Source organism: Strix uralensis, chromosome 8 (assembly GCF_047716275.1).
Source record: "Strix uralensis isolate ZFMK-TIS-50842 chromosome 8, bStrUra1, whole genome shotgun sequence".
Lineage (NCBI taxonomy): Eukaryota > Metazoa > Chordata > Aves > Strigiformes > Strigidae > Strix > Strix uralensis.
Genome location: NC_133979.1, coordinates 19,624,526 through 19,650,352, shown reverse-complemented (window position 1 = coordinate 19,650,352; position 25,827 = coordinate 19,624,526). Strand labels below are relative to the sequence as shown.

Here is a 25,827-nt window from a genome sequence, read left to right as displayed (position 1 = left end):
GTAGATTTTTTTTTTATATAAGGACATTCTTGCTTTTTATTGTACAAAATATTATGAAACTTCAGCAACCAGCTTTAGTCTTCTTTTGACATAATTATTTCAACTGATTTCAAATATAGTCTAGAATTTATTGCATATTTCACCCTTACAAATAGTTGCAAAAAATCTTTCTATACATCCATTATAGATAAATAAATTAATCATGAAACAAAACAGTATCTATGCATTCTCTTCATATTCTAAAATAGCTTCTTTAAAATGTCATTCAGATAGATCATAGTAGTCATTTTTTACTAGATTTGCACAAAACCCAACTAAGTCCCACTGAACATCTTGTGAAAAAGAAAACACAGGAAGTCCAAAATGTAGCTGATTTTTTTCCCTGGCTCTGAAAATAGGAAGGGAGCTAGCATTCTGAGGACTAGTAGTCACTTTATATGTTTACAAAGTATATTAAAAATTGTTCAGAGAATGCTGACATAAAATGCTAGGTAAAAGATCCTTTAGAATCATAAGGACTTGTTATATGAAAACAGGCCAAATATCACAGATATAACATAGATCAGATCTTCTGAACCTTATTTACTAAAATGCAATTTACTAATGAAGAAGACTAAAAAAAAACCAAACAAAAAGAACCCAACAACGCAGGATGTTACATCCACAAATACTACAAATACTTCTTACTTCAGATTCTTTTGGTAAATTAGGGGTTAGACCCAAGTCAGGTATTTGAGATATTGCCTATTTCTTTATTCCAGGAACCATTCATATTCTTTGGTAATGTTATTTGTTACAAAGCACCTGCCTCCAGGCAGCACACTCTCTTCTTCGAGTCAAAGAAGGCAGATCATGCAACTGTCTTCAGGCCAGCTGGCCGTGCTGGCTGAGCTGAGCGCTCTAGTAGTTAGCTGGTATGTCCTCGTTCCAAGGTACTTATGTCTTGCAGAATGCCACTGCTAAATTTGGAGCTGCTTTTCAGCACAGACTTCTCAGTATCTCTGATCCATCAATCTAAATAGACTAGTACAGGAAAATTTAAGTCAATCAGGTTACAGTGAACTGTAGGGGCTTTTGACTACCAGCTGTGCAATGAAGCCTTATTTTTTGAAGGTGCTTCTGTGCTGAGAATTCTTGAATATAAGGAAGTGTAGCTTTCAAGTGCATAGAGTTTCCCTCAGCAGTGGAGATTCAACATGCACCAAAATCCTTTAAATTAATTCACTTATTTGGCAGGAGGTTTATGAGCTTTTTCTTCTTGAACTTCCATGCAATAGTCAAATTAAACCTCTTTTCTTACAACAAAAAGGGAATAATTGGCATTCGAAGACTTGGATAATCCTTGAATTCTCGTAGGTAGGTGCAGTGTTTATCCTTTGCCCAGATTGTCATCTGAATGAAGCAAAGCAAGGTGAACAGCCCCACTGGAAGGAAGGGAGAAAAAGATATGTTTCATTATCAGATTAAAAACACACTCTTGTTGCTGACATCGCTTCAGGGTGAAGTACCAAAACATTACTCACCTGGAACACACTGAGTCATGATAGTGAAACTGATCCAGGTCCCCACCTGTTTTGGCCAAGGAAATTTAAAATATTTCTGGTGACAGCATTTGCATTTATGTCTCTATTGATCAAAAACAACTTTGTCCTAGTATAGGTAAATAAAAAAGCCAAGGTCAGCCAGATCAATTTCTAGTGTTAATAACTTTTAGCCAAAAAGGTGAACAGTGGCTTATCATTACAAACAAAACCTTTGTGTTTGCTTCCATAGTCATTATCACGACAAAATTTTAAGCATTACAACATAGTGTCCTTTTTGTTTCTCTGCCTAATTTGTATTTGTCCCACCTCCATCAATGCTAGGAATGATAACTTTCTAAAGTCTGAGGCCAAATGCTGTTCTCATTAACATCTGTTAATCTCCACTGAAGTTAAAACCTGGTGCTGTCCTTCTGAGCAAGAGTGAATTTTACACTGAGTTGCACTGTTTTAACTACTTCTGAATTGAGTCAGGAGTTAGGCTCCTGGTTAAGGAATATGAAGTGATTCAAGGTTATAAAGCAGTCACCACCCACACAAGCAAATGTGTAACTTAAGAAAATGGGGAAGAAGACCTGGGTCTATTTTATCTACCACAATATCTTCTATTTGTCTGCCCACTATCTTCATGTGTACTGTGATATTCCTGGACTCTCATATCATAAATCCACCAGATGCCCCCATCCCCTCATTGCAACACACATTCAGTGGCAGTCTCCCTGTTCCTGTCTGCAAAATTTGCACTGCTTTAAAGTGTATCTGTCTTGTCTAGCAGCCACACTGAAACATAGGCCCAGGGTCTGAGTTGTCTGTTTAAGGCTAGCCCTGCAGATACTGCCTCAAAGGAGGAGAGGAAGAACAGACAAGTCCCTCTCTGTAATCTGATTTTGTGGGGTTCAGGGGAGGAGGGGAAATGTATTGAGCTGAACTGCTTCAGAGTTTCTTTCATGTTTAACATTCCAAAAGAAATGAAAATACATTCAGCAAAACTAAAATCTTAACATCTTCTTTGAAAATACATACCTCATATGTATAGTTAGGGCAAGATACAAAGAAAAACAGCCATGTGAAAGGATTCTTTGTTGGATATGGGATCTTACGGGTTTTGGATCCTATAGATTAGAAAACAAATCACAAAATATTCACACTCCTAAATACACTCTTTCCTATAAAGACAACCCAAATCTGCCTACTCCCGTGTCTCATCACTGTCAGAGGGACAAGCAGGATGTGGGAAGACAGTATGTCCTCTGGACCCACAAGAAGGACTGGGATAACTGTGAGAAAATGTTCTGGGCATTAGGAAGTCATCTACATATGCCTTTGATCATGGTCACTCCTGTAAGAGGTACCTCAAGTTTTAGATTTACAAGTTAAAGGTTTTCTCAGATTGTCACAGAACGGGATTTTGGCAGTCATAGTTGATAGCTGTAAGACATTTGGCTCATGCCAAGGAACCCTGGCCTGTTGTGCCCCCTGTAGAAGCCAGTGAAATTACTTTCCCTTGCTCACCAAAGTGCTTATACTAGCACTGTTTCCTTTAGTACTACCAGTGTAACTAATATAACTGCTCTCCCCAACACAATCTGGCCCTAACCAATAAAAATTACAGTAAGGTAAGTGCTGTTTAACAGTCTGGTGCTGGATTCTTGTCTGATCTCCCTTAGAATTCAATCTTTATAGTGCTGAGCAACCTGTGCACCCACAGCAGTCACCTGGGTGGGTATCAATGCCCTCCAGGATCAGGTCTTTCATGAGGTAGAGTAACTGTAGAAGTACTGAATGGCTGCGTAAAAGTGAAAAATGATAACGCAATTTTTACCATTTCTCCGGAGGTCACTGAGTGCAACATGGATGGAAAAATTTCCAGCTTCACACAGCTGCAAGAAAAAGCATGACAGAGTTAAAAATGTGCTTCCCTTCTATTTAGTCTTCTTCCTTTTGTTATTTCCTTGTGTCCTTTAAAAAAAAAAAAAAAAGGAAAATAATCTCATATAAACAACATTTTAAAATAGGAGTTAATGCACCATAATAAATATACTTAGCCAAGATTGCTCTCTAACGGGAGGAGGATGTCTTTGTTCAAACATGAGTCCATATTATACTCTGTTACATATTTATGATATTTGCCAGCAAATGTGGATTCAGTGTCCAAAGGATCAAATTTACTACTTATACAATCCCCATGAAATCTAAAGGCAATAAACGAAAGGGGGTAAAAGTAAACCCAGGAGATAGTTGCTTTATCTTTTGGTTATTCTTCTGTTTTTAAAAACACTCCAAAAAATTATTTGGGTAGTTTTGGTTTCTCAAAAGTTATTAAAATCCCAAGGAAGATATGGGTTGGGCTCTAAGTAAGTTTTCTTCTCTAGAGTATAATTCATGTGAGTCATGAAATATAATTGACCCAGCTTCCTCCACTGGTTTTAAATAATGCTTCCCCAATCAATTATGTAGAAAGCATATTGAAATGACCCATTTATATGATTATGGACAGTCTCTAGTGTCTGCAATCATAACTATTAAAGCAAATGACTGGTGATCAGAGCTCCTGAGTTTTATTCCCAGCTCTGTGCTTTCAGTTATGTAGTCTCTCTATAAAATGAGAATAGATTATTAACTCACAGAATATTCGTACTGGGAAACTGCTTTGAGATCCTGGAGTCACTGACAATTAGTTTCTCAAAGCAAGTGAACAGCTGATGTTCTAAACAAGTTATGCATACATAGGAAAATCAGGTACATCTTTGTTGGCTACACTAACATTGCTTCTGTGTGTATGAAACGTTCCTAGGAACTGTGAGAATGAATAGACTGTGACTTAAGAATTTTGCTTCATAAGGAAAGCTGTAAAAAATTTCTGAAACCCAGGAAAATGAACCTCTATCCCTGGAAATTATCAGCAACATGCTTTCTTAGTTGGCTAGTTCTCCAAGTTTTATGACCTGTTGTGATTCTTAACACTCAATAAACAGTTCACAAACCAAACTCACTGACTTTTAAACACAGTGTCACAAATTGGTAGTTTCAGGATTCTTTTGGAGATTATAAGAGATCATCCCAGCAGATAAAAATCCCAGTCTTTGAACGGATACTGGATCAAAATCTTCCCTTGTGTACAAGATCACATTAACAGATTTATCTGTTCTGTGTGCAAGTGGTCAGCTTTAGTAGTATGTCCCAAGTGTTCAAGTTTTAAGTATCTGCTTATCCTACTCACTCCTCCACTTATACAACATAATAAAGCAACATGTTTTAGCATTTTATAAAAAGAACAACAGACCTACCAGAAACATGATCACAGCAAAATTTATCTGTTTTTTCCCATAAGCTATAAAAAAAAAAATTTACATGTGATTAGTACTAATATACAAACCTATAAGTACTTAAATCATATTGAGGGCTGTTATGCTACTTACAAGGAGGAGTATAAAGGGGATGATTGATGTAATAAGCAAGCCAAGCTGCAAAACCCCAGTAATACAAGCAGTTCTGAAAAACAGGGAATTTTTCTTTGTTTTAGTACAATCCTCTAGGCCAATATTAACTGCAAGGACCACTGATAACAATCAATTAGGCTGATCCTTCAAGATGCTGATAATGCAAAAAATGACAATACTAAGTGTGGTAAGGTGGGAGCAGACAACAGGATATAACAGGAAGGAAGTAGTGCTCATAGAGTAAGATTTCCTCTCAAATATCTTGGAGCTGTTAAGTTTATAAACATCTGTAGAAAGCATGAACATACTATTGAAAACAAATTTATCTTGCTGGCAAGCCACTGGGCCAAAGATGAAGTGCCATACAGACTCTATGTTAGAGAGAGACTTGATTTGCTAACCCCTGAGACTTTGTAAAACCAGATTTAGGTACTGTATTCTCTTCCCTGCTTATTATTTTGTATTGCCAAATCTCTCACCCTTTCTCTTCTTCTTCACCCCATCAGTTTTCTTTCTTTCACATGCTTTAACTTTTCCTACCCAAAGTCACCATGTTTGACACTTTCCTCTGCCCTTTCACTGCAATATCTTTAGTTTGTCCCTTCTGCTTTCTGTGATCCAGCTTCCATTCTCTAAACGCTGATAACATGGCTGTCACTAATAGTTCTACTGACTCATTCCTGACCAATCTCAGAGCTTGTTCACAGGCTTCATCCATGAAAAAAATACTTACAATGACAATCTCTATCTCATGTTTGGTTTTTCTGGCCCTGCTTCTTGTGGTTTTTCTTCTGATACTCATTGTTGCTTCAGTATCTTGGTGACAGGTTATCTTCTCCCTCCTCATATACCTGTAGCTAGGAGGGAGGCCTTTTCTTGGCCCATTCCTCTTCCTCTATGCTCTCACCTCTAGGTGCCATTCTCTTGCAGACTTTAACCTTTGTTGATGACTCCCAAATTTGCCTCTCATCAGTTGAGATTTCTTCCTTTATCAAACCTAGTGCCTCAGTTTTTAATGTTTCAGGGCATGTTTGGTTATCACCTGGACTTCAGCAAGACCAAAATTGAGCTCTTTATCTTCCTTTCAGCACTTCTGCTGTTCTTTTCTAAATGGACACCTTTTGGGTATGCTGTAATACAAACACATAGTATGTCCTTGCTCTGAGATTATATATTAATATGTGACTGATGAGAAAGAGCAAATTATTAACCAATAATTACAGATCAGGTGGGACAAAAGGGCAGAGAGATTACGTGACTTTCCTGTGACAACTTCCCTTTCCCCAGGAAAAGCAGCAGAACCAGAAGAATTACTCCAGTCAGTCTAACAATCTAATTAGTGTTCTATCCATAAACTACTGCTTCCTCACTAACACTAGCTTCTTCCACCATCACCTACAATTTGCTAAGTGCTGTACAAACTTATGTGGAAACAGTTTCTTGTAATCTTGGAATGGCATCTTATGAAAAACCTTTCCCTAACTTTGGGGCTTGGCACAGGATGGATCATATAGCAATGGATATCAGTAAAGTAAAAATAAATAAATCATCATGGCTCAGCTCCCAACGATACATGCTGTAATTAAACTGAACAAGTACTATTCACATGATTTACTGCAAGAGTATTCCTCAGTTATAAAAAAGGAGCTTTAAGATGAGTGGAGTCTGCCACTGCTAAGGTCCTTAGCAGTAACACTACAAACATACAGCTGCCACTAGAAGCCTTATTGCTCATAAAAAAGCCTCCAGTGAGGTTCCAACAGGAACGGCAGAGTACATGCAGACTTCGTGAACTCACTTGAAAGAAAGAAACTGTTTCTGTGAATCTTTCATATTCCAGGTGAATAAAGCTCTATAACAATCTTTTATAAAAAGATTTTGTGGATCAAGTTCAGATATTGCAGGGATCCCATAAATAAATTATTCCTAAATTTACAAAGTTATGGTTAGGATTTTTATTTTTTCTACTCCAACTGATGATCCCTGTGATGATCAAAACTATTTCTTAATGCCTGCCTATGTTTATTCATGACCAGCATGTACCCTTCTGTTTGTCTCGTTATATTGTCTTCTGGTTTAAATGGTCTTTCTTTAGGTCTAGTGTTTTCTCCTAATGCTTTTATAGAAAGCAACAATATCACTTTTCTCCTATTAAAATGTTCAGTAAGACCAGTCATAAGACTAATCTTTGAGGAATTCCACTGGTACCTCACCATTACTAAAGGTCTGACAGATCCTTTTCTGGCACAGCCACAATCATCTTTCCTTTAGTTAGTTCCTTTATTACCACACAATTTTTTTATGAATCCCTATCTTATTCACCCTAAGCCAGTTGTTTACCAAGTCCAGATAAATCAGGTGTTCTACAGTTCCATTGCCTAGAAAAATCATGTATCTTAGAATTATACTATGTTAGTTTATAGCATGAACTGGTTTTGGTGAACCCCTGCTGCATATTACAGTATCGTTTATTCCTATTTCCATTTGGTAAACAAAGGATGAAAATCACAAATCTCATCAATTCCTGTCTCAGATCTCTGCTTATTTGAGACTGAAGTGCCTCTTGTTAAAGGTAGCTTTCCATCGCGCTTAGGAAATGTTATCTATATCTGCTATGTGTGTGATCAAACACTTAAAGAAAGAAGCTTTGTCTACCATCTGTATGTGAGAGAAAAAAGGGAAGAGGATGTGATATTTTTCTCACTGACACAATTTTGGAGTAACACCACCAAAGTCAATGAAATTATAAAAGCAAATCAAACCCAAGCACTGATAAGCAGGTAGAAGAAGAACTGTGAGCAACTTTACAGATGAAAGCCAAGTACCAACAACCTGAGAAGGTGGAAAAGTAGAAGAGATCAGAATGACTGGTACAAATGTCAATTTTAGCAACAACAGTTTGTATGGTCTGAAAGGAACGAGTAGTTGTCAGAGATGGCAGTGAGAAAATGAAAATTTATCACACTCTACAGATTCTTTTTCAAGGTAAGGTTGCTCGTATATCAGCTGCTTAGCATGCATTAGCTACTGTTGTATCAAGAGCAAGTCTTTACCAGATCTGCTAGCCTTCTAACAGCTCCTGCACTCTTCTGCTGCAGAAAACACAGTAAAATAGCTAGGGAGGATTCTTTCTGAGGGCCACTGCTCAGCCACAGACCCCCCTTCCATTGGAAAGCATGAAGCTATTGCCAGAACTACCAGAGCTGCTGCACAGCTGTAAGGAGTTAGCCACAAGGTAGAACATCAGCTGCTGAGAATATCACCACCATAATGCAAATTCTAAGAGGTTGTCTAAATAATAGATGTTAAATACCCACATGCTGATACTATATTATATGCTTTTCCCATTGTAGATTATAATCTCCTGTCTTCCTGAATATAAAGCATAATTTTGAATACCACTATGTACTCTGTTGCGAACATATGTAAAATAACTACAGCCCATGCATAGCCATGCAGTTCACTGTACTACTTCGCAGACATCTAGGAAACAGGGGGTCTGCATCTCAACAGCTGCCCTATGCCACAGCCACGTTAGTAACATGGGGGTGCTCCTGCAGGAGAAGAAAATTCAGAACAACCAAGCTGCTTTGCGCTGGACCAAAGGTAAATTACAGGTGCTCAACAGCAAAGACAGTGTTAGGGGCAAAGAAGATGTAAAATGACTGTTACAAAAAGTAATTTTTTTTTTTTTTAAAAAAGCAACCCTCATATTGTGCCTGCCTGTGCTAACTTAAAAGTTAACTTTGTTACTAAAACCTTCACACCCAAGGAGCTAGCTGAGTGAAAAGGAAGGGTATGCTGAAGGTTTCAAAATCTAAAAGAGTAATGAGAATACTATAACATGACTAACAGTATGGCAACAAGTGGGTTATACAACAGCAACATTAAGAAGTCTTTTGAAGAAGTCTACAGATTTATGGGTGAGATTTGCTGTGCATTACTACAAAAGCCATACCAAAAAATCTGTGCTGCAGAGACAGAGCATAGGTTGGCTAGGTTGGATTTGTAAGGGGGGCTATGGATAGATTCTGACACAATTTACCTTCACAATATTCCTCAGTGGCATAGTCCCATGGGAGAACCGATGAACAAATACTGTTTCAATCAACCTTTTGATGTAGTGGAAAGAATGGCAGATACATGCCAAGCTAGAAACAGCAAGACAAAAGCATTTAAGAGTACTTAAAAAAACAAGTGTGGCAAGACATTTGGAATAAGACTACAATGCTAACGAGAAATACTACTCAAGCCTGCAAACAAACTTACTTAACTACTGGATGCGGGCTTGATGTAAACCTCTCATCCAGTCCATAGACAAAAGGCATGCGGAAATAAAACAGAAAATAGATGAACAATGGACCTGTGTATTCTATCAAAAATACCTGCAAAAAGAGAGAAAATAATTAGACAGCTGAATTAGATGGTGGGTTTGCTTTGGTTTCTTTGTGATAACTAATGCAGAGAATAAACACTTCCACTGACCCAGGATGGCATCTAGAGAGGCAGGGAAGGAATAGCAGGTTTGGGCTTGGGCTATGAAAGTGGTAGACATGCACATAAAAGTTTTGCAATGCATTTGCCTCAGTTGCATACAAACAGCCATTGCCACTGCAGCTGACACAGTATGGGTGTGAAAAGATAGCCATGGCAGCCCAGAGATCGTGGTAAGTATGCATGCATGTTACATTTATGCAGCTCTCACCCTCCTCTTGCCCTCAAAAACTGTTGTTTTATTTTGGGTTAAAATGAAATTTGGTGAGGAATTTATCTTGAAAAAGAGGAACTTTGTTTCTAATGAATAAATGTTGTTTAAACTGGAAACACAGCTTGTAAGTGGTCACAGGTGACCCCATCTGTATGAACAGGTAGCACAGCAGATGTCTTGGGAAACAGTCAATTCATTCTATGTTCAAACAATCTTTAATTTGAATGCAAAGGAAAAAAAAAAAAAAAGAAAAAAGGGGAAAAAAAGAAAAAAAAAAGAGAGGAAAACAAAGAAGTTATTATCTAACTGGATTTCATTTCAGATAGGTGTGTGTTTCTTAGGAACATCACAGTAAATTGAATTTAACTTTGGACCAAACATTAACAGTTGAATTTTCCACACTTCTATAAGTGAGGAAGGTAGGCCCATACCTCTTTTATGGAGAAAGAAAGGAAATTGACTGTAATTCTGTCAAAAAAAACTAACAAAAACAAACCAAAAACAAACCCCGACACTTTTCTAATGTATTTAGAGTTATTTTGACGCTCAGAAAGATGTGTTATAGACTTCTGTAGCAATCGGCATTTTATCTGGTGAAGATTGGGTTTGATTGTACATGAGAAGTTTAGTTGTTTTATTTGATAAGACTGAAGTATTTCTTGGCTTACATTTGAATGAAGTAGCTTGAAGGGCAGGGAGAGAAGAATGTAAATGAAAGATTATGGAATGGCAGAAGTCTGGTGTTACTCTGCACTGTGACATTTTGGTATATATTAATGCATGTGTATCTTGGAGTCTACATTGCCATTAGAAGTTTTGCCTATCTTACTGTTTTTTGGATTGTGTAATAGCTGCCTGATTTATCAGCATTGCATCCAAAGTAATGATGTGAAGATTCAGTCTTGCAGAACGTTTGACTTTTTTTATTTTACTTCCTATGAATGTTGTCTTTGATATTTATCATTAATACAATATTTTATTAATGTCTCATAGCTAAGAAATGGTAAATATGCCTTTAAATTACTGGATACTTTTCCCTTTGTGCTGTGCTGTTTCATTAGAACTAGCATAATATGTGCATCATGGACCTTCTGAAGAACTGGAAGGGTTATTGGTCACCTCACTGCATAAACAGCATTGCTGTGTTGCGTGCCAAGTGACAGAATTTGCATTTGAGCTAAGACAGTAAATATACAAGGTCTTTGTGGATGGCTACTAATATTGCAGAAAATATCAGCTGTCATTAGCTACTGGCATCCTGGGATGCAGCCACATGCAGACAGCTAACTGATCTTACTTTCACACATTTTCTTGCTGAAGTCACTTCAATTTCTGACATGTGAAGTCGCACACATGCCTTTTTGCAGGACAAACTCATAGGAGTATAATCCTGATCTTTGTTAGGAGAGTTACGCAGGCCCTGTGAAGCAAATCCCCAAAGGCATTTAGACACCTAGTTCCTACTGATTTTACAGTAGACATCTAAATCCATTTGAGAACCTGCACCTTAGTTCAGTAGAGCCAACCTACCCTGCAGCAAGCTTTCCGCTGCTGCTCTCCCAGGGAACCAGGCATTCAGAATATCCTGTTACTGCTTTCCCTGATTAAATGAACTGAAGCAATGAGGATTCATCACCTGCATCCACTGTCAGAGCAGGCATCATGCAGAAATATTGGAGAGAGACAAAAAGTGATGTAAGGATTAATTATGGAAAAATAGCCATTAAAATGGCTCAGACTTGAAGCATAGCTCACCGTAGTCCATCCTATCTGTGGCCCTAAATCTTTAAAGTATAAGGTAGCAGTTGTGCCAACAGGGAGGTGCTGCAGGATTTCCTCATCCCTCAGGGACTTTCCTTCTGAGAAGGAAAGAAGTAATTACATTTCAGTGAAATTCAAGTCAGCTTTGGTAGAATATTAGCTTTATATTGTGCTTTAACCAATCTGTGAGATTCTTTGATGTGTTTACTGGAATCACAGTAAACAAACTAAGAATATTTATACTTAATTTTAGTTTATCCCTGTAATCACATATAACCCTGGATCCTCTATCCACACGAAGACAGATAAGAGAATTCTCAAGCCTATGTGCCTGCCTGGTCTTGCTCCATCACTGCTACAGCAAAATTTGCTGATTGGTCACTGCCCTTTAACACAGATCACTGACATCCTAGTCAGCTGCACCTCCACCTCTCTCCTCTCTTTTCCTCTGTTCTCATTGCTCATCATCAGACAAACAGAAGCTAGGATAAGCTGAGATCGGAAGGCTCTCCTACAGAGGTTTTCATTGCCTCCTTTTTTCCCAACCAACCAGCTAGGAGGTGATTCCACAGGACTTGAGCTAGTACTCAAGCTTTTAATGCCTAGATTTGGGGGAATATCCAGAAGGCCAGCATTTTCTCATGGCAAGTGTCACAAGGTAGGGAATCTAACAAGGTAGATCTCTGAAGAAGGAAATAAGATATGCCTGTTTTCCATGGACAGATCCTACACAATGAACTGATCTTTACCAGCATACTTTTAAGGGACTGTTTAAATAAAATTATGCTTAATGGAAGCAAAAGAAGAAAGTGCTACATTTTATACTGACTGCTAAGTTGAATTAACACAGTTTGTCAATTAGACTTTCTTTTGTGCACCCAGGCCACATACTAAGAGGCTTCTAGTAGCAATACCTACAACTGCATTAATGAAGTCAGCTAGCTGTCATCGGCTTTGTGAGCCTACATCCATGGCAATGTGTTTTGCATTAGCTTACCTCAAAAGAACTGTAATTCCTACCTGAGAGCAGAGGATTATGTGAATTGATAGCTCTAACTCATAGCCCTTTTTACTACTCCCAGCTAAGCATCACTGTGGAGATCATTTCACTGCAGCTACGGGAAATTAGTATCTAGATTCTGTGCTGCCTGTCTGAAAGCAGAAGTGTTCAGTAGTTAGAAAGTGCATTGGAACAATGTGCAGACTCCTGAGTTAATTACCAAGAACCAGGCACATGGGTGGAACTCTGTTCGGTACTTTCAAAGAATTATATTTGTTCTAGATTCTCATCAGCCTTCATAGTGCTAACTAACATAGCTGAAAACTCATTCTTAAGAACTAATATCCATGCAAAGTACACCTCTTATGCCAGGCCATTGCTCAGAGCTTTGTTAGTCTAGTTCTCACAAGTACTTACTTGGATCAAGTTTTATTGACTGTCTTGCTGGATACCACCGAGGATCTGTAAGACCATACAGAATTGTGTGATATACAACGTTTGGTTTAGGTCATGCACTATTATAATGGATGCAACACAACAAGGTAAGTTTTAGTTAAAGATTTTTAGGAATATTTATTCAACATGAATATCTGTGAGAAATTATGCAGCAGAAAAAATATAAAGGTGTATAAGGGTAGTATAAAAAATTATGCTGAAATCTCACTGTGGTCACATTCATGTGCACGTTACTTAGCATTACGTGTGGGTACATCACGTGTTTCCAATTATGTAATCTTCTCCTATTTATATACTGGATATTCTGATGTGATGTGAATTGCTGTGAAAGTTATACTCACATAATTTATGGAACATCGATCTGATCTCCCTAACAGTGGCATTTGGTTCCACCTAGGCAACAAAAAATATTATATATGTAAGACGCATATTTTGAAAGACAACTACTAGGTGTAAGACTATACAAGTAGAAATGTGACTTAAACAATGTAAGAGTATAACTTTCTTACAGATGGCTAGGATTGGTATGGATGATTCGAGGTACTTCTTACAGGAAAAAGGGAGGACAATTTGTGGCATCTGTTTCAGAGGCAGCTTCTCTAGCAGTGATCCAGAGTTACTACAACAGCAGTGACAGTTTGATGGCTTATGAGTGAGTAAGGCACAACTGGAACCATCTTAGTGAAGCAGCTGAAGTTGTGCTCTTTGCCCAAAAGTTCCTTCTGGGAAAGGGTTGAAGTACTCTGTAGTCAGTATGAAGTGTGTATAATCGTTGCCTCTTCGGTGGCCAAAGAAAGGCTATCAGGAGATGAAACACTTCATAAACACTACGTTTACTTAGAGAAGTTAATAATTTTTAAATAGTCACCTAGCATTTTAAACAGATTTTTATTTTACCTTATCTAGGAAGCATAGCTGTTTCTTTGTCTTCCAATCAAGGATTTCCACCTGATAGGACACAAAATGATAATTACTAATTATTGGCTAAATAATCTCTAAACTCTTAGTTGATTCACAAATTCATAATCATTGTTCAGAGTGAGACACCATTTTTCTCTGACCTGTGGACTGTTAAAACCACTTCTGATGTGCTCAAGAGACAACTTTAATCATGGCCAGGTTCTCAAAGCACTCAATGTGCAAAAAGATAATATTCTTGCCAAATAAATTGTCCTCCTGGATATATTCAGAAGCAGAAGTAGCGAACTCATTGATCAAAACACACTGATCTGGGGTATTTTCTTATGCTAGAGCAAAAGGAACAAATAAGGGATAGAAAAGTTTCACAGGAATCACTAAGGAACAGAATTTTTATGATTTATAAAACTAGAAAGACAGTTTCAGAAAAAGAAAAAGTGCATATATATGCATGTAAGCAAATATTCCGAGTACATTCAGTTTAAAGACTAATGTGCATTGTTCCCAGAATAACTGAATTGTAAAGAGAGTGGAAAACATTGGCAGACATAATGAACAGCTGCAGCTAAAAATCTGGACTTCATAAATCCTTAAAAGATTGCTATAGGAATACTCAGTGTTACCCTTGCCTCTCAGATCACCTGTATTAGTAACTACATATTAGGATTTTATATTCCAGGCAGTGGTTTAGCTACAGCTCTGAAAAGGAAAGAGCAGTTTATTTTTGTGATCAAATGGCACTTTGGCAAGAGGTTATGATTTTAATCAACAGCCAAGCAGAAAAGTCCTCAGATGTTTCAAAGCCCAGTTGCAGCAGGCTAGCAAAACCTAAAATATAGTGATGGTGTTTAATTTCATTTGTTCTCATCAAACACCTTGTAATGGAACTTTGTGGTATAGCTAAGAGTGAAAGCTCAAAGCTTATCTATCACACTAAATGACTGGGACTATCATTACTTAGTACCAAAAGAGTTTGTTGTTGATGTTTTTAAATAAACATCTAGCATTAATTATGTTTGGTATTAACTGGCCAAGAGGATAGATTAACATTAGACTTTAAATATGATTCCTTACTAAAAATAGAAGTCACAGTCCCGTATCTTTCTAATAGGGTTGCTTTGAAGAGATCACTTGGTTAAAGTATCTTATTTCCTCCTTTTACTTGTCCCAAATTGTTCTTTCTCTATTGGTACAGCAATGGAGCCCTTCAGCTCCAGTCAGAAGTACCAAATCTGATCTCCACAGGAATACTAATGCAGTGATATTTTCTGCTTGTGCATTGTAAGATCTAAGAGGGACATCAAGGGAGGTAAGCACTTTTCCTCCTTTGTGATACATAACAAATCTGTGACACATTATTGGGATATTGTATGTTTCCCCTTCATTTTTTTATATTTGAAATAATATATATATCAAGTTTTACTGTCTCTGTTTGTGGGACGTGTCCATCAGAAAGGAAATGAAGTGGATTCCCTTCCCAGAGGATTATTCTTGAAATGCAACATTCTGACTCTTGCAGATCACAGAACAAGTACTGTGGGGGGTGTAAACAATTTTTTGTCTGATTGTCTGATGCTGAATTGCTACAAGTGTTATTGAAACCTTTGGTGTATCTCAAAGCTCTTATGTCAATGAATACCATAGGGCTGCCCTACAGACAGCAGCAGGGCCCACAGCTTTAGCATTCTCCTTCCCGTTCCATACCTGCTCCCAGCATATACACATTGGATCAGAATCCCCCAGTGGCAGTTTTAGTTTATGGCCTTCAGTGGCTGTACTACAGAAATCTTCTCCAGGCCAATTACAGAGTGGTTTGGATATCCTTCTGCCACTTACAGTCTTTTAATTGGGTTATTCTCATTATGCACAAGGCTAGACTGAAAATTAGAGCATTTTCTTTTGCTCTGTAGTTTTCATGGGAGTGGCTGTACAGAAATTTTGGTACTTCCGTGAACCTTTGGAATCAGTGTGGAAAACAAACAAACAAATCATCTAAGATCTATACTGTTATTTGGTTCCATTTCAGCATGTCTCTTTGAAGTGCCAACTGACATACCTGCCTGTACTGGCCCATTTCTTCAAATACCTAACAGGATCCTATAGAGATGATGAATCCAGACTCTTCTTGAAGGTGCACAGTGATAATGGTGAGAGCAATGGCCACTGGGTGCAATATGAGAAAATCCAATCAGATACAAGGAAATTTTTTCACCATGAGCTTAGCTAAACCTTGGAACAAGTTGGCTAGACAGAATGTGGAATCTCCATCCCTGGAGGCATTTAAAACTGGACTGGACAAGACCCAATGCCATTTGATCTAGTTCTATCTGCTTTGAGCAGGAGTTACACTACATGACTTCAGAAGTCACTTGCAACCTAAATTATTCGATGTTTCTTTTCTTTTTTTTTTTTTTTGACACTCATTCCTGATCTTCAAACATTTCAGTCACCTTCAAGATCTAAGCAAATATCAAACATTCTTTCCCTTTTCAGAAAGACAGATACAGGAACACAGCTCTAGATTCCACTGCACCCCATAGAAAGTTGTGCAACAACAGTGTGAAAACAAGGTGACTGTTTCCTCTAATTATCACGCCTCTTCGCTGTATCAGAATATCCCCCAGTGTTTAGATGTTCCCTGCATAAGGGACAGAAAAGCCCAATCCAAGGTAAGAAATATTATCTTTTCTGAACATAATGGCCAGTCACATGAACCCACGTAGCACTGAACACAGTGTTTCCAGTCTTCAGGCGCAGCACCAAGTCAGTTAATGTATTGGTTGGCAACAGTTTTTAGATACCCAGCAATCTGTTCTTGGAACACTTACTGATGGGTATCATCCCTTTCAAACGTAAATTGTTTGGCTCAGAACTTTAATTTCTATGTGTTTTCAAAGCATTTAGCATAATAGGACACTGACTGTTGGCCTGCGCTAGTGCAGTATGACTTACAGTCCACTTACTTGGTGAATTTTTAAAGACATTTTAAATTACGGCCTCTCTAAAACTGCTTCAAGTAGAACTTAATCAATAGGCAGATTTATACAAGATAGCTATGTTAAAACTCTTCTACAAGTGACTACAAATGTGTATCTTCAGTGTTTAGAAGACAAATTGGTTCTAGTGCATAAGGATTAAAGATTGATAGTCTCTTTAAAACAGAAGAACTCTTGATTATTATTGTTTGGAATACGTTGAGGGCAAAGAATAATCAATATATGATATAAGCAGAGAAAAGTACATTCAACTGTTAAACTTTTATTCAGAAAATAAAAGGGGAAAATAAAAGAGAGAAAAGTTTATTCATAGGGGAAGAACAGTTGAACAAACAGTGTTTTAAAAAGAATTTTTAAGGTGCAGCATCCCTGCAATAGGATTACAAAAATATAGTCAATCAAATTCCCTCAGTTTAAAGCCATATCAAATGCTTAAGGATCAACAGATCTTCAAAAATTATGGAATAACTATTATGGAAATACTGACACAGTTATCATGTCTGTGCATCTTGGAAGTTTTATTTGCAGCCATTTGTATTCAGCAGATTCAGTAAACTCTATCTGAGTGAGATTTTGTGAGCACTGCCATAAGCATATATTGTATGGATTTCTTTTCAAATTACTCGGCAAAAAAACCTGATTATTTTACAGTCTAGGAATAAACCAGCCTGAGAAAGAGTAATGCAGAATGAATTCTCTCTGAACTATTAGAGTGCTTACATAAGTCAGATTCCTTGAATTTAACACTAAAAAAAAATCTGTGGTTGCAACAGTCCTAATCAAACCTTTCTAAACGTTTTCTTTTTCCTATGGAATTAGTCATTTTCTCTATCTCCTTAGACTTTTCTGGTAGACTGTGTTGTTCCTGAAGGAAAGTAAGCATGCCTTAGTGTGATCTCACACTAGAGCATATCAAGAATAACTTTCTTGAAGTCAAGAGTTAAGCCACACGGAAATTACTATAAGTGTACTTACACTGAAAACTATGTTTGTGCTGCTGCTGCTGCTACAACTGACTTGCAGTCTGAAACTTCCTTTGCGCAGGACTGTACAAACTGTTGCAGAGGATGAGTCTAAGGATCCATCTAGAATGGTATCTTTCTGATACAGCCAGCAGCAGGTGACTCAGAAATAAAACAGGGCAAGAATGTAGTGACTGGGGGGAGGGGAGGAGACAGACACAGAAATTGTGATTTTCCTGCACCAGAATTGCTGCCTTTGTATTTAATAGTTTTTCATGGATTTTTCCTCAATTAGTTTATCCACTTGCCTTTTAAATCTGTGTAAACTTTTTGCATGCACAGTGTCCTGAGGCAGGGAGTTCCATGGCTTAGCCACATGCTGCGTGAGGAATTCCCAAAGCAGAACCAAGGCAAATGTTTAACCAAGCGAAATGTCATCATCTTACCTTCAAAGTGCTGTACCTTATTCTGTAAGTAGTCCAACTAAGTAAAGCCTTACCTCTCTGAAGTAACTGGCTGATATTTCATGAGACTAGACTCTTACTACGTTATTTCACTGTGTATAAAGAGAAGAGATACAGTGACACCCATACACAAAAGATTTTATACAATTAAATTTCACTTTTGTAGAATTTAGATGTCTAACATTTACAGGTTCACAAGATATACACTAGGTACTGACTCCTCAGCTTCCTAAGTTCTGCTCCTACACACTCCAATGAGAACTGCTGTCTCAACTGTGCTGAAACTCATAGTACATTTCTACTTCTTCCATCTGTTTCAGGTTTGTTATTTAGGCCTGTTTGCATTTAAATCCTCGATGACTTTCATCTACTAAGCATCTTTATCCCAAGGTCAGCACAATGCACAGCATTTAGATTATTTCTGAATGAAACTAAACTTTCGGCAAAGATGACCTAGTTCTTCACGTTTTATATGTAATGGTTACACACATTGCCAGGAAGTGGGAAAATTACTTTAGACTGTCTTCTGCCATTCCCCACTCCTCCCACAGAAGGCTTGGGTGGCTTGAGCCACCAAGCAACGAATAAAGGATTCAAGAGAGACCAAAAAGTACAGGCAGGAGAGGACAGGAGTGCATTCCAGTGAAAAGGGCCATCTCCTACCAAAGAGAAATCCTGAATTCCTGTCTCTCTGGCCTGCTTCAAGCACTGCTCCCTTCCATTGTCATTCTGTTCAGCATTTCCCTGCAGTGGATGCCTTTTGGGATACCACACAGTGAAGGGGTAGAGTTGAAGTAAATTTGGATACCTTAACCAAATTGTCATATCCACTCTTGGAGCTGGGTGCCTGACCTCAAGACATGGCAAACCCCAAGTCGCTTTGTGAACCTGGACCTGAGGCTGGTAACAGGTGTAGAGCTACCAATGGTTATCCTTCAGAAAGACAAATCCATTTATATAATTGACAGGGGATAAAAAGTGTTGGTGTAAGAATGGTCAGGAAGGAAAAGGAAGGAGCATTCCCTTGGAGTGGGAGACTGGTTTATTTTTCACAAAATGGAAGAGCTGTTAAAGGTTTGTGCTTTCACAGCAAATTCTGGCTCTTGAAAGCCTATGAAAGCTTTCCAGCTTTTACTAGCGTGACATCTTCCAGGAGGATACACAAGATGGGAAAGGAACCTGCACCAGTTAATACTGACTCAGTGGGTATTTACTTACACTGGCTAACACAGAGGCGTGCATTGCCAATTTCCCAGGCATACTGAAGAGTCGCATCACTCACCAAGTATCACTGTCACTGTGAAGCAGACTGGAGTGCCTCCATCTGAGAAGCTAAGCCAGCTTTGACTCAACACTAAGTAGACATCCAGGTTTTCCAACACCACCGCGTAGCCTTTTCTGTGCGCAACAGAGAATATTCATTGCCTCGGGGCTTTAGTTTATGGTGAAAAATTAATTTTTCTACAATTCTTATACATTCTACATTCATATGTAGAAAAATTCATTTTCTACAATGACCATATTCAGGTAGAAGAGGTTTATAAATTCTTTGTGAAATCACAACCATTTCTTTGCATCAGCACTGTGATTTGCAGTGTTAAATTTCAGTATCTATAGTTCCATTACTCCTCTTCATGGATCATTTGGTGTGTGGATGTCAAAATGTACATCCAGCATATGCTTTTGACATGGAATTGAAGAGACTGAAGAGAGAGATTTTTTTCCTTTATTTTACCTAGAGGTATCAAGGATGTGTCTGCTGTCTTTTGACAGGGCAAAAAGCCCTTATACTGATGGGTGAACTCACAAGATTTGTATTAATTTTTTAAAATATGCTTCAAAGAAGTCTATTTTTTTTTTTTGAAAATAAGACTTCTGATTTCAAATGTAGCCTTCAAATTCTGAGTAGCTCCAAGTATTTTCTGCTAAGTAATGTTTTACTATCACATTTTCCTATACAAAATTACAAGTTTCTCTCTCAAGCTCAGTAGAGAGAAAGGACAAACTGCTGTCTTTAAAATGAAGCAGCACAACTGACTGTAGAAAGTGTGTGGAGAAGCAGTGAGGGAAGAGAAAGGGAGAATGTTTTCTCCCTATCTTCTCATCTCTTTCTATGATAATAATCTTATGTGTTACTTGTGAAAACAGAGCAGCTGTCTTCAAATAACAGGACAGTTTTCCACAGTGTTCCCTTAAATGACCATTCAAATATCTCCTATGTGGCCTTGTCTTGCTCAGGCAGCTCTTGGAGAATGCAGAATTTTAAAATCCTCTGCAGTCCTGCTTTTGGCACTTGCTCTCAGTGCTCTTACTTGATGAGGCTTTAGACAGCATAGCTCTGAGTGGGAGAAACCTTTGTAACAGGAGCTGTGACATCCCAGCAATGCTAGCTAGGCAGCAGCCACCCCCCCCCTTGCATTCGGAGGGTTTTCATCACAGTCAGAAGGGGGAGAAGCTTTAAATGCCAGCAAGAGGGGCCAGTACATTATTGCTTTTAGACTGTACTGCATATGTCAGTTCAATCTATCCTCAGGGAGTGAGGACTCTAAAACATTTTCAGTTATCACTGCTCACAAAAGGCACTTCCCATCCAAACCACTTAAAGAAGCAAAAGTACAACTGTGGCTCTTATGACACTAATTTTCTACAGTATGAGTGTATTTGTTCAAGTGTCTTTCCTCTACGAAGTCAGAGTGCCATACTATTTTCTTTATATCAAATGCTTTTGAAGACCTAAACCTGTCAAGTAGAAAGAAAGGGTAGAATTCATTAGTGTAACTTCAGTGCTCTCTACTACAGACTTTTATATCTGAGCATGTCACATAGGCGTCCTTTGTATGGAAAGGAGAAAAGCAGGCACCTTTAGGATAAACCATATCATAAGCTCTGAAACATATCTAAAATAGGTCAGAAGAGCTGTTCTCTAATCAATTTGGAGAAATGAGTACTCCTAGAGAATATTAATTATCTAGATACAAGTCTCTATCACAAATCTCTAAATTTTCAGAGGTGAATCTCCTCAAATTATCAGGTGCAGCACTTTCAGGTATGCACATATTTCTTTAAACTGTAGTTGTTCTTGCTAAGCTTTTCCTGAGCTATTAGTGATAAAAAAGCTGAGGTAAAATTAGAAACATACCAATACCTGAAATAACCAAGACCTATTCTGGCAATATTAGAAAATAGGAAAGGTAGAGGCAGCCATCAAGACATAGGTCTAGGAGTACAGGGACCTGACTCTGCATGACAGTTCTAATACAGACATCTCTTAAGTAGGGGGAAATCACTTTGACTTAATTAGGTGGTTGCTCATAATTCTTGGTACTAAGTTTGAACACAGCCAACTCAAAATAAGGAGTTAAAGGTACTTCCAAAGCAGAATCTGCCTCTCACTGGTTTTTACTAGTCACTTTAATACAATGTTGCCTTTTTTTAAAGTGTTTCTGTCTTCAGCTGCGCTATGAAAGACTCTCCTAAAGAAAAGGATGGGAATTAACAGCCAGTGTCTCAGAAGTCACAGTCAGTCTGATGTTCTTGCCCATCTTTTGGTAGGTCCATTCACCAAAGAGTAATTATATTCATGCATAAGGAAGAGGACCTTCCTACATACTCAGGAACCTATGAAATTGATTGTGTACTAAGCATAATCAAATACACAAACTCAACAAAAAAGGAAAAAGTATTCCACCAATAGACCTCTGCTAAACTTGTAACAGTCATATTCTAAAAAATTCAGACAGTGACAGTTTGGTGATTGTGAAGTGCTTCATGATTCTTCTAAGAAGAGCAATAAAGGGTAAATGGTTTAGAGATGTACAGGGAAAAGTACAGAACTATACAGTACCTCAAACAGAGAACGTTAACATTTGTAACATCAACAAAGATTCCCCCCCTCCTGCCCCAGGAAGCATTGGGACAGGTGGGACACTCACCTTCTCTCTTTAGATAGCTCAGTTGTGAATGTATGTGGGGAAATGCAATTCAAAATTCAAATTCAATGAATTTATAAAAGAAAGCAAATCTGTGTGGAGAACAGCGTCAAAAGTAATATGCAACAGCACCGCTCAGTGCTACCCAGGCTGTCTTTGTCCACATCCTGCACCCTGAGTCAGCTCAGACACACACTGGATGAGCTAGGCAAATCTGTTTCCACCCATTATCTGCTGTACAGAGAAAAGGACTAAGACATACAAGGCTGACATGTAAATTCATGAGGCATTCTGAGTTTGGATTAGTGTTGCTTAGACACAGGATCTTGATTTAGGACTCAAAAGACCTGTATCTGCTGCTATTGTTCTGCCTAGCAAGATGGAGCAGGTCATTCCACTTTTGTGTGTCTCCCCATCTGCAAAATCATGTTAACAATAATGACGTCCATGCTTTTGAGGTCTTCTAGTAATAAGTGCTATTCAGAAGTTCAGTGCAGCTAAGGCAGAAGAGCAAACCTCCAGACCAGACACTGACCAAGGACATTCAGGAGGGTGATATGCATGTACCTGCTCCCGCATTTGGATCTCACCAGAGTTTGGGACACTGACAGAAATGTGGGAAAAGCTTGGTTGTTTTTCCTAAAAAACAGGGAAGTCAACACTGCAGAGGTAAAGGCATGGTGCAGGTGCCTACCTCATGCCCACAAGAGCTAGACACAGCTTATTTTGCTGAATTGTTCGTGACAGCCGGAACACTTTTATAGCTTTGAAAAGCAAAATCTGAACTTTTAGGTCATGGTAAGTAACTAGAGGAGCAGCTGCTTTTCAGATTGTTTTGGACTCTGTTAATGTTATAACAACAATTGTTTTGTATTTTGCACGGGGGGAGGCATTGCATTCATTTTTAGGCGAGTTGCGCTGGAGAAACCGAAGCCTGCAGAAATACATCCAGGATTGCTGCTATTTACCTCGTACCGGCCTGGGTTTGTAATACAAGCCACTCTCAAGAATTTTTGTATTAGCCAGCCTAACTAACTGGCAAAGAATCCGTGGGGCTGTTTATATAAGTTGATGAGATACTTGCCCCTCACGCTCCCCGGGTGAGCATTACTCTGCACTTTCTGCACACGCCAGGACCTGACCGTACTAAACCCCGTCGGGCTGTTTCTCGTTTCCCACGCAAGACCGGAACACACCGCGGGAGCCGAGGGAGCCCGCCCGCGGCGGGGCCGAGCACCGCTCGCCCTCGCTCCTCCCCGCCGGCCCGTGCGCGCCGCGCCGCGCCGCCGAGGGCAGCCGGGCCGGGAGCCGTCCCCTCCCTCGCCAGGGCACCAGCTCCCGCCTGGCCCAGCCGAGCCGCCCGGGGGCCGCTGCCACCGGCGGGCACGCCCGCACCGGACCGGCGGGCTCGGCGGGACGGCTCTCGGCGACGTGCACAGCGCCGGGCGACGGGGTCTTCCAAGAAGTTGGGGACAGGAGGTGCCGAGAACATTCCTCGCTCTCGCTCTTCCCTTACGGCTGGGATGCGCTGCCAGACCCACCCCGACACGGCGCTACCCGCGGGAGGATCGGCGGAGAGCCCAGGGTCATTGATCCGGCGCCTCCGCGAACCGCGAGAGCCCGCCGGGAGCCCGGGGGGACCCCCCACCCCTCCGGGGCCACCTCCGAGGACCAACCGGGGACGCGGGGAAGAGGAGCGGCGCGGGGACCATGCCCGGGCTTCTGCCCCCTCGCCCCGAGGAGACCCCGGCGAGCGGCGACCCCCCCGCCCCGCGGCTCCCTCCGCCCGGCTCCAGAGGCGGTCACTTCCCTTGGCAGAGCCGGGAGCGGCTGGCTCCGGCTCCCCGGCGCTCCACTGCAGATAGAGGGGGAAAAGAGAGGAGTCCGCCGCGACCCCGGGCAGCCCCCTCCGCCGGCGGCAGGATGCTGCGGAGCCCGGCCCGGCCCGGGCTCGCCCCCCGGCACCGCCCGCACCCACCTCGAAGAAGCCGGCTCTGCCGCCCATCCTGCGGGCTGCCGCCTCCCGCCGCCGCGGCACCTTCCCCGGGCCCCCGCGCTGCGGCCAATCAGGCGGTGCCGGGCCCCCGCGGGGGGGTCCCGGCGGCAGCGCCGGGCCGGGGGAGGCGGCGCCCGGACCCCGCCCCGCCCGGACCCCCCTCCCGGACCGGCCCCCCCCGGCCGCCTGCAGTGGTGCGGGGCCCGCCGGTGCCTCCGGCCAGCCGAGTCCTGCGGCGCCCCGTGTTCCCAGCCCGGGCGAGCAGAGCAATACTCACCGACCGCCTGGAGTGACGATTCGGTGGCATTTCATTCAAAAGGGTAATTTATTTTTCTTTGAACATTACAGAATTGCTGCAAGAAATAAATCGCATTTCATATTTTTTGGAGTAGCTTAATGAGATAACCTGCAAATATACAACTGACCATGAGCTGGAAAACACCCTCCTTTCTCTCTCTGATAGTTTACCTTATGTTTCAGGGGTGACTGGACTGACAGCAGAACTCCGCTGAGATCCCTTCTTCTCCTGCCGCTGCTGAGAATCAAATGCGTGGCATAAAGCAGTACAGAGGCTGATACTGTTTTTCCTCAAGCCAGTCTTCATTACGTGGTATCCTTTTTCTAGAGCTAAGGTAATTAAATATCAACAAATTCGACAGTGCTATAAAGGATCACTGCTTTTTCGCTGCCATAAATTTCCAGTAGGCGGAAAGATTTATGCTATACACTGTTCGAAAACCTTCTGCAATCCCCAAATTTAACCTGCTTCCATAGAATTATAATCATCAAAGCTATGTAAATGAAATATCAAAGAATAAATTTCATCAAAAGAAAAGGCCTCTACCAGAAAGGCAGAAGGCCGATCAGAAAGACCCAACAGAACAGAATTCACTACTAGTGTAAATAGGGGCATAACTGTGAAGGCGTATGGAGGTGTACGCTCCTTCTCAAGCCGATTACGAGTCTGGATGGTTAACCTTTGGGCCAGGCCAGACCTTCTGGATTTTTAAAGAAAAAGAAATCAAAATTCCTGCTTTTCCAAATAAGCTGACATCTCTTTCAGTATATTTCACTTCCAGATGCTCTGTATTCATACAATGAGGAAAATGTTTGAAACACATGAAAATAATCCAATATGGAAAAGTAATGAGAACACAAATATAAAGAACACTTAAACTAACCTTCTGTACCAGAAAGCGATCAGGCGGTGCTTCAGAGTGACAGAAGATATGCAAATTGGTTCTCTGTATTAGCACAACATGCAGCCTGGGGAAGGAAAATCTGTTAGAAACACAATTCAAAATCCTGTGCTGACAGCAAAATTACAATTTGTGGCTCACTGATCCCTCTAACTGTAGTTATTAAAAAAAAAAGGAAAAGAGGAAAAAAAGCACCCCTCCCCCCCTTCAGTCTCCTATACAGGACTTTAACGTTCAGAGTGTGGCTTTCCACAAGTCAAAAAAAAAATCTCCAAACTGTAATCCTTCAAGTTTCACCTGGTGTGTCTCCACTGAAATCAGCTGGTGTAAAACTGGAGTTACACCCTGACACTAGGTTTTAGGCTTCACCGAAATGTAAACATAACCAAACTAAATAAGCATTTGGTTTCCTTTTCTAGGCCTTTGATCACAGTTTCTATCAAAGACGACGTTACTT

General features: G+C 40.1%; 1 protein-coding gene across 3 annotated transcripts; it reads right to left on the bottom strand.

Moving 5' to 3' along the window:
- Positions 1–107: 107 nt before the first annotated feature.
- On the bottom strand, positions 108–24,759 carry LOC141946554 (very-long-chain enoyl-CoA reductase-like). Of its 3 annotated transcripts, none has more exons than XM_074876544.1 (14): positions 24,640–24,759; positions 24,449–24,524; positions 13,804–13,854; positions 13,248–13,299; positions 12,868–12,912; positions 11,445–11,548; positions 9,251–9,366; positions 9,027–9,132; positions 4,961–5,033; positions 4,829–4,872; positions 3,364–3,421; positions 2,565–2,653; positions 1,524–1,569; positions 108–1,424 (listed from the first exon to the last, which is right to left on the bottom strand). In XM_074876544.1, the coding sequence occupies exons 2-14, from the start codon at positions 24,476–24,478 to the stop codon at positions 1,297–1,299; spliced, it is 942 nt and encodes a 313-aa protein (XP_074732645.1). In that variant the 5' UTR covers positions 24,479–24,524; positions 24,640–24,759; the 3' UTR covers positions 108–1,296. The 3 variants fall into 3 exon arrangements, with proteins under 3 accessions (XP_074732645.1, XP_074732647.1, XP_074732646.1); XM_074876546.1 differs by lacking the exon at positions 24,640–24,759 and adding an exon at positions 13,416–13,704 and having other exon boundaries at positions 24,449–24,491; XM_074876545.1 differs by lacking the exons at positions 24,449–24,524; positions 24,640–24,759 and adding an exon at positions 13,416–13,704 and having other exon boundaries at positions 13,804–13,972.
- Between the last annotated feature and the right edge of the window lie 1,068 nt (positions 24,760–25,827).

What these genes read in the sequence shown, in the direction of transcription:
- LOC141946554 (XM_074876544.1), bottom strand. Translation starts at nt 24,478, where the DNA reads ATGCCACCGAATCGTCACTCCAGGCGGTCG. An exon ending in CACTGAGGAATATTGTGAAG is followed by an intron (nt 5,034 to 9,026) that starts GTAAATTGTGTC and finishes CCTGTTTTTCAG; the next exon opens with AACTGCTTGTATTACTGGGG. An exon ending in CAGTGACCTCCGGAGAAATG is followed by an intron (nt 2,654 to 3,363) that starts GTAAAAATTGCG and finishes TCTAATCTATAG; the next exon opens with GATCCAAAACCCGTAAGATC.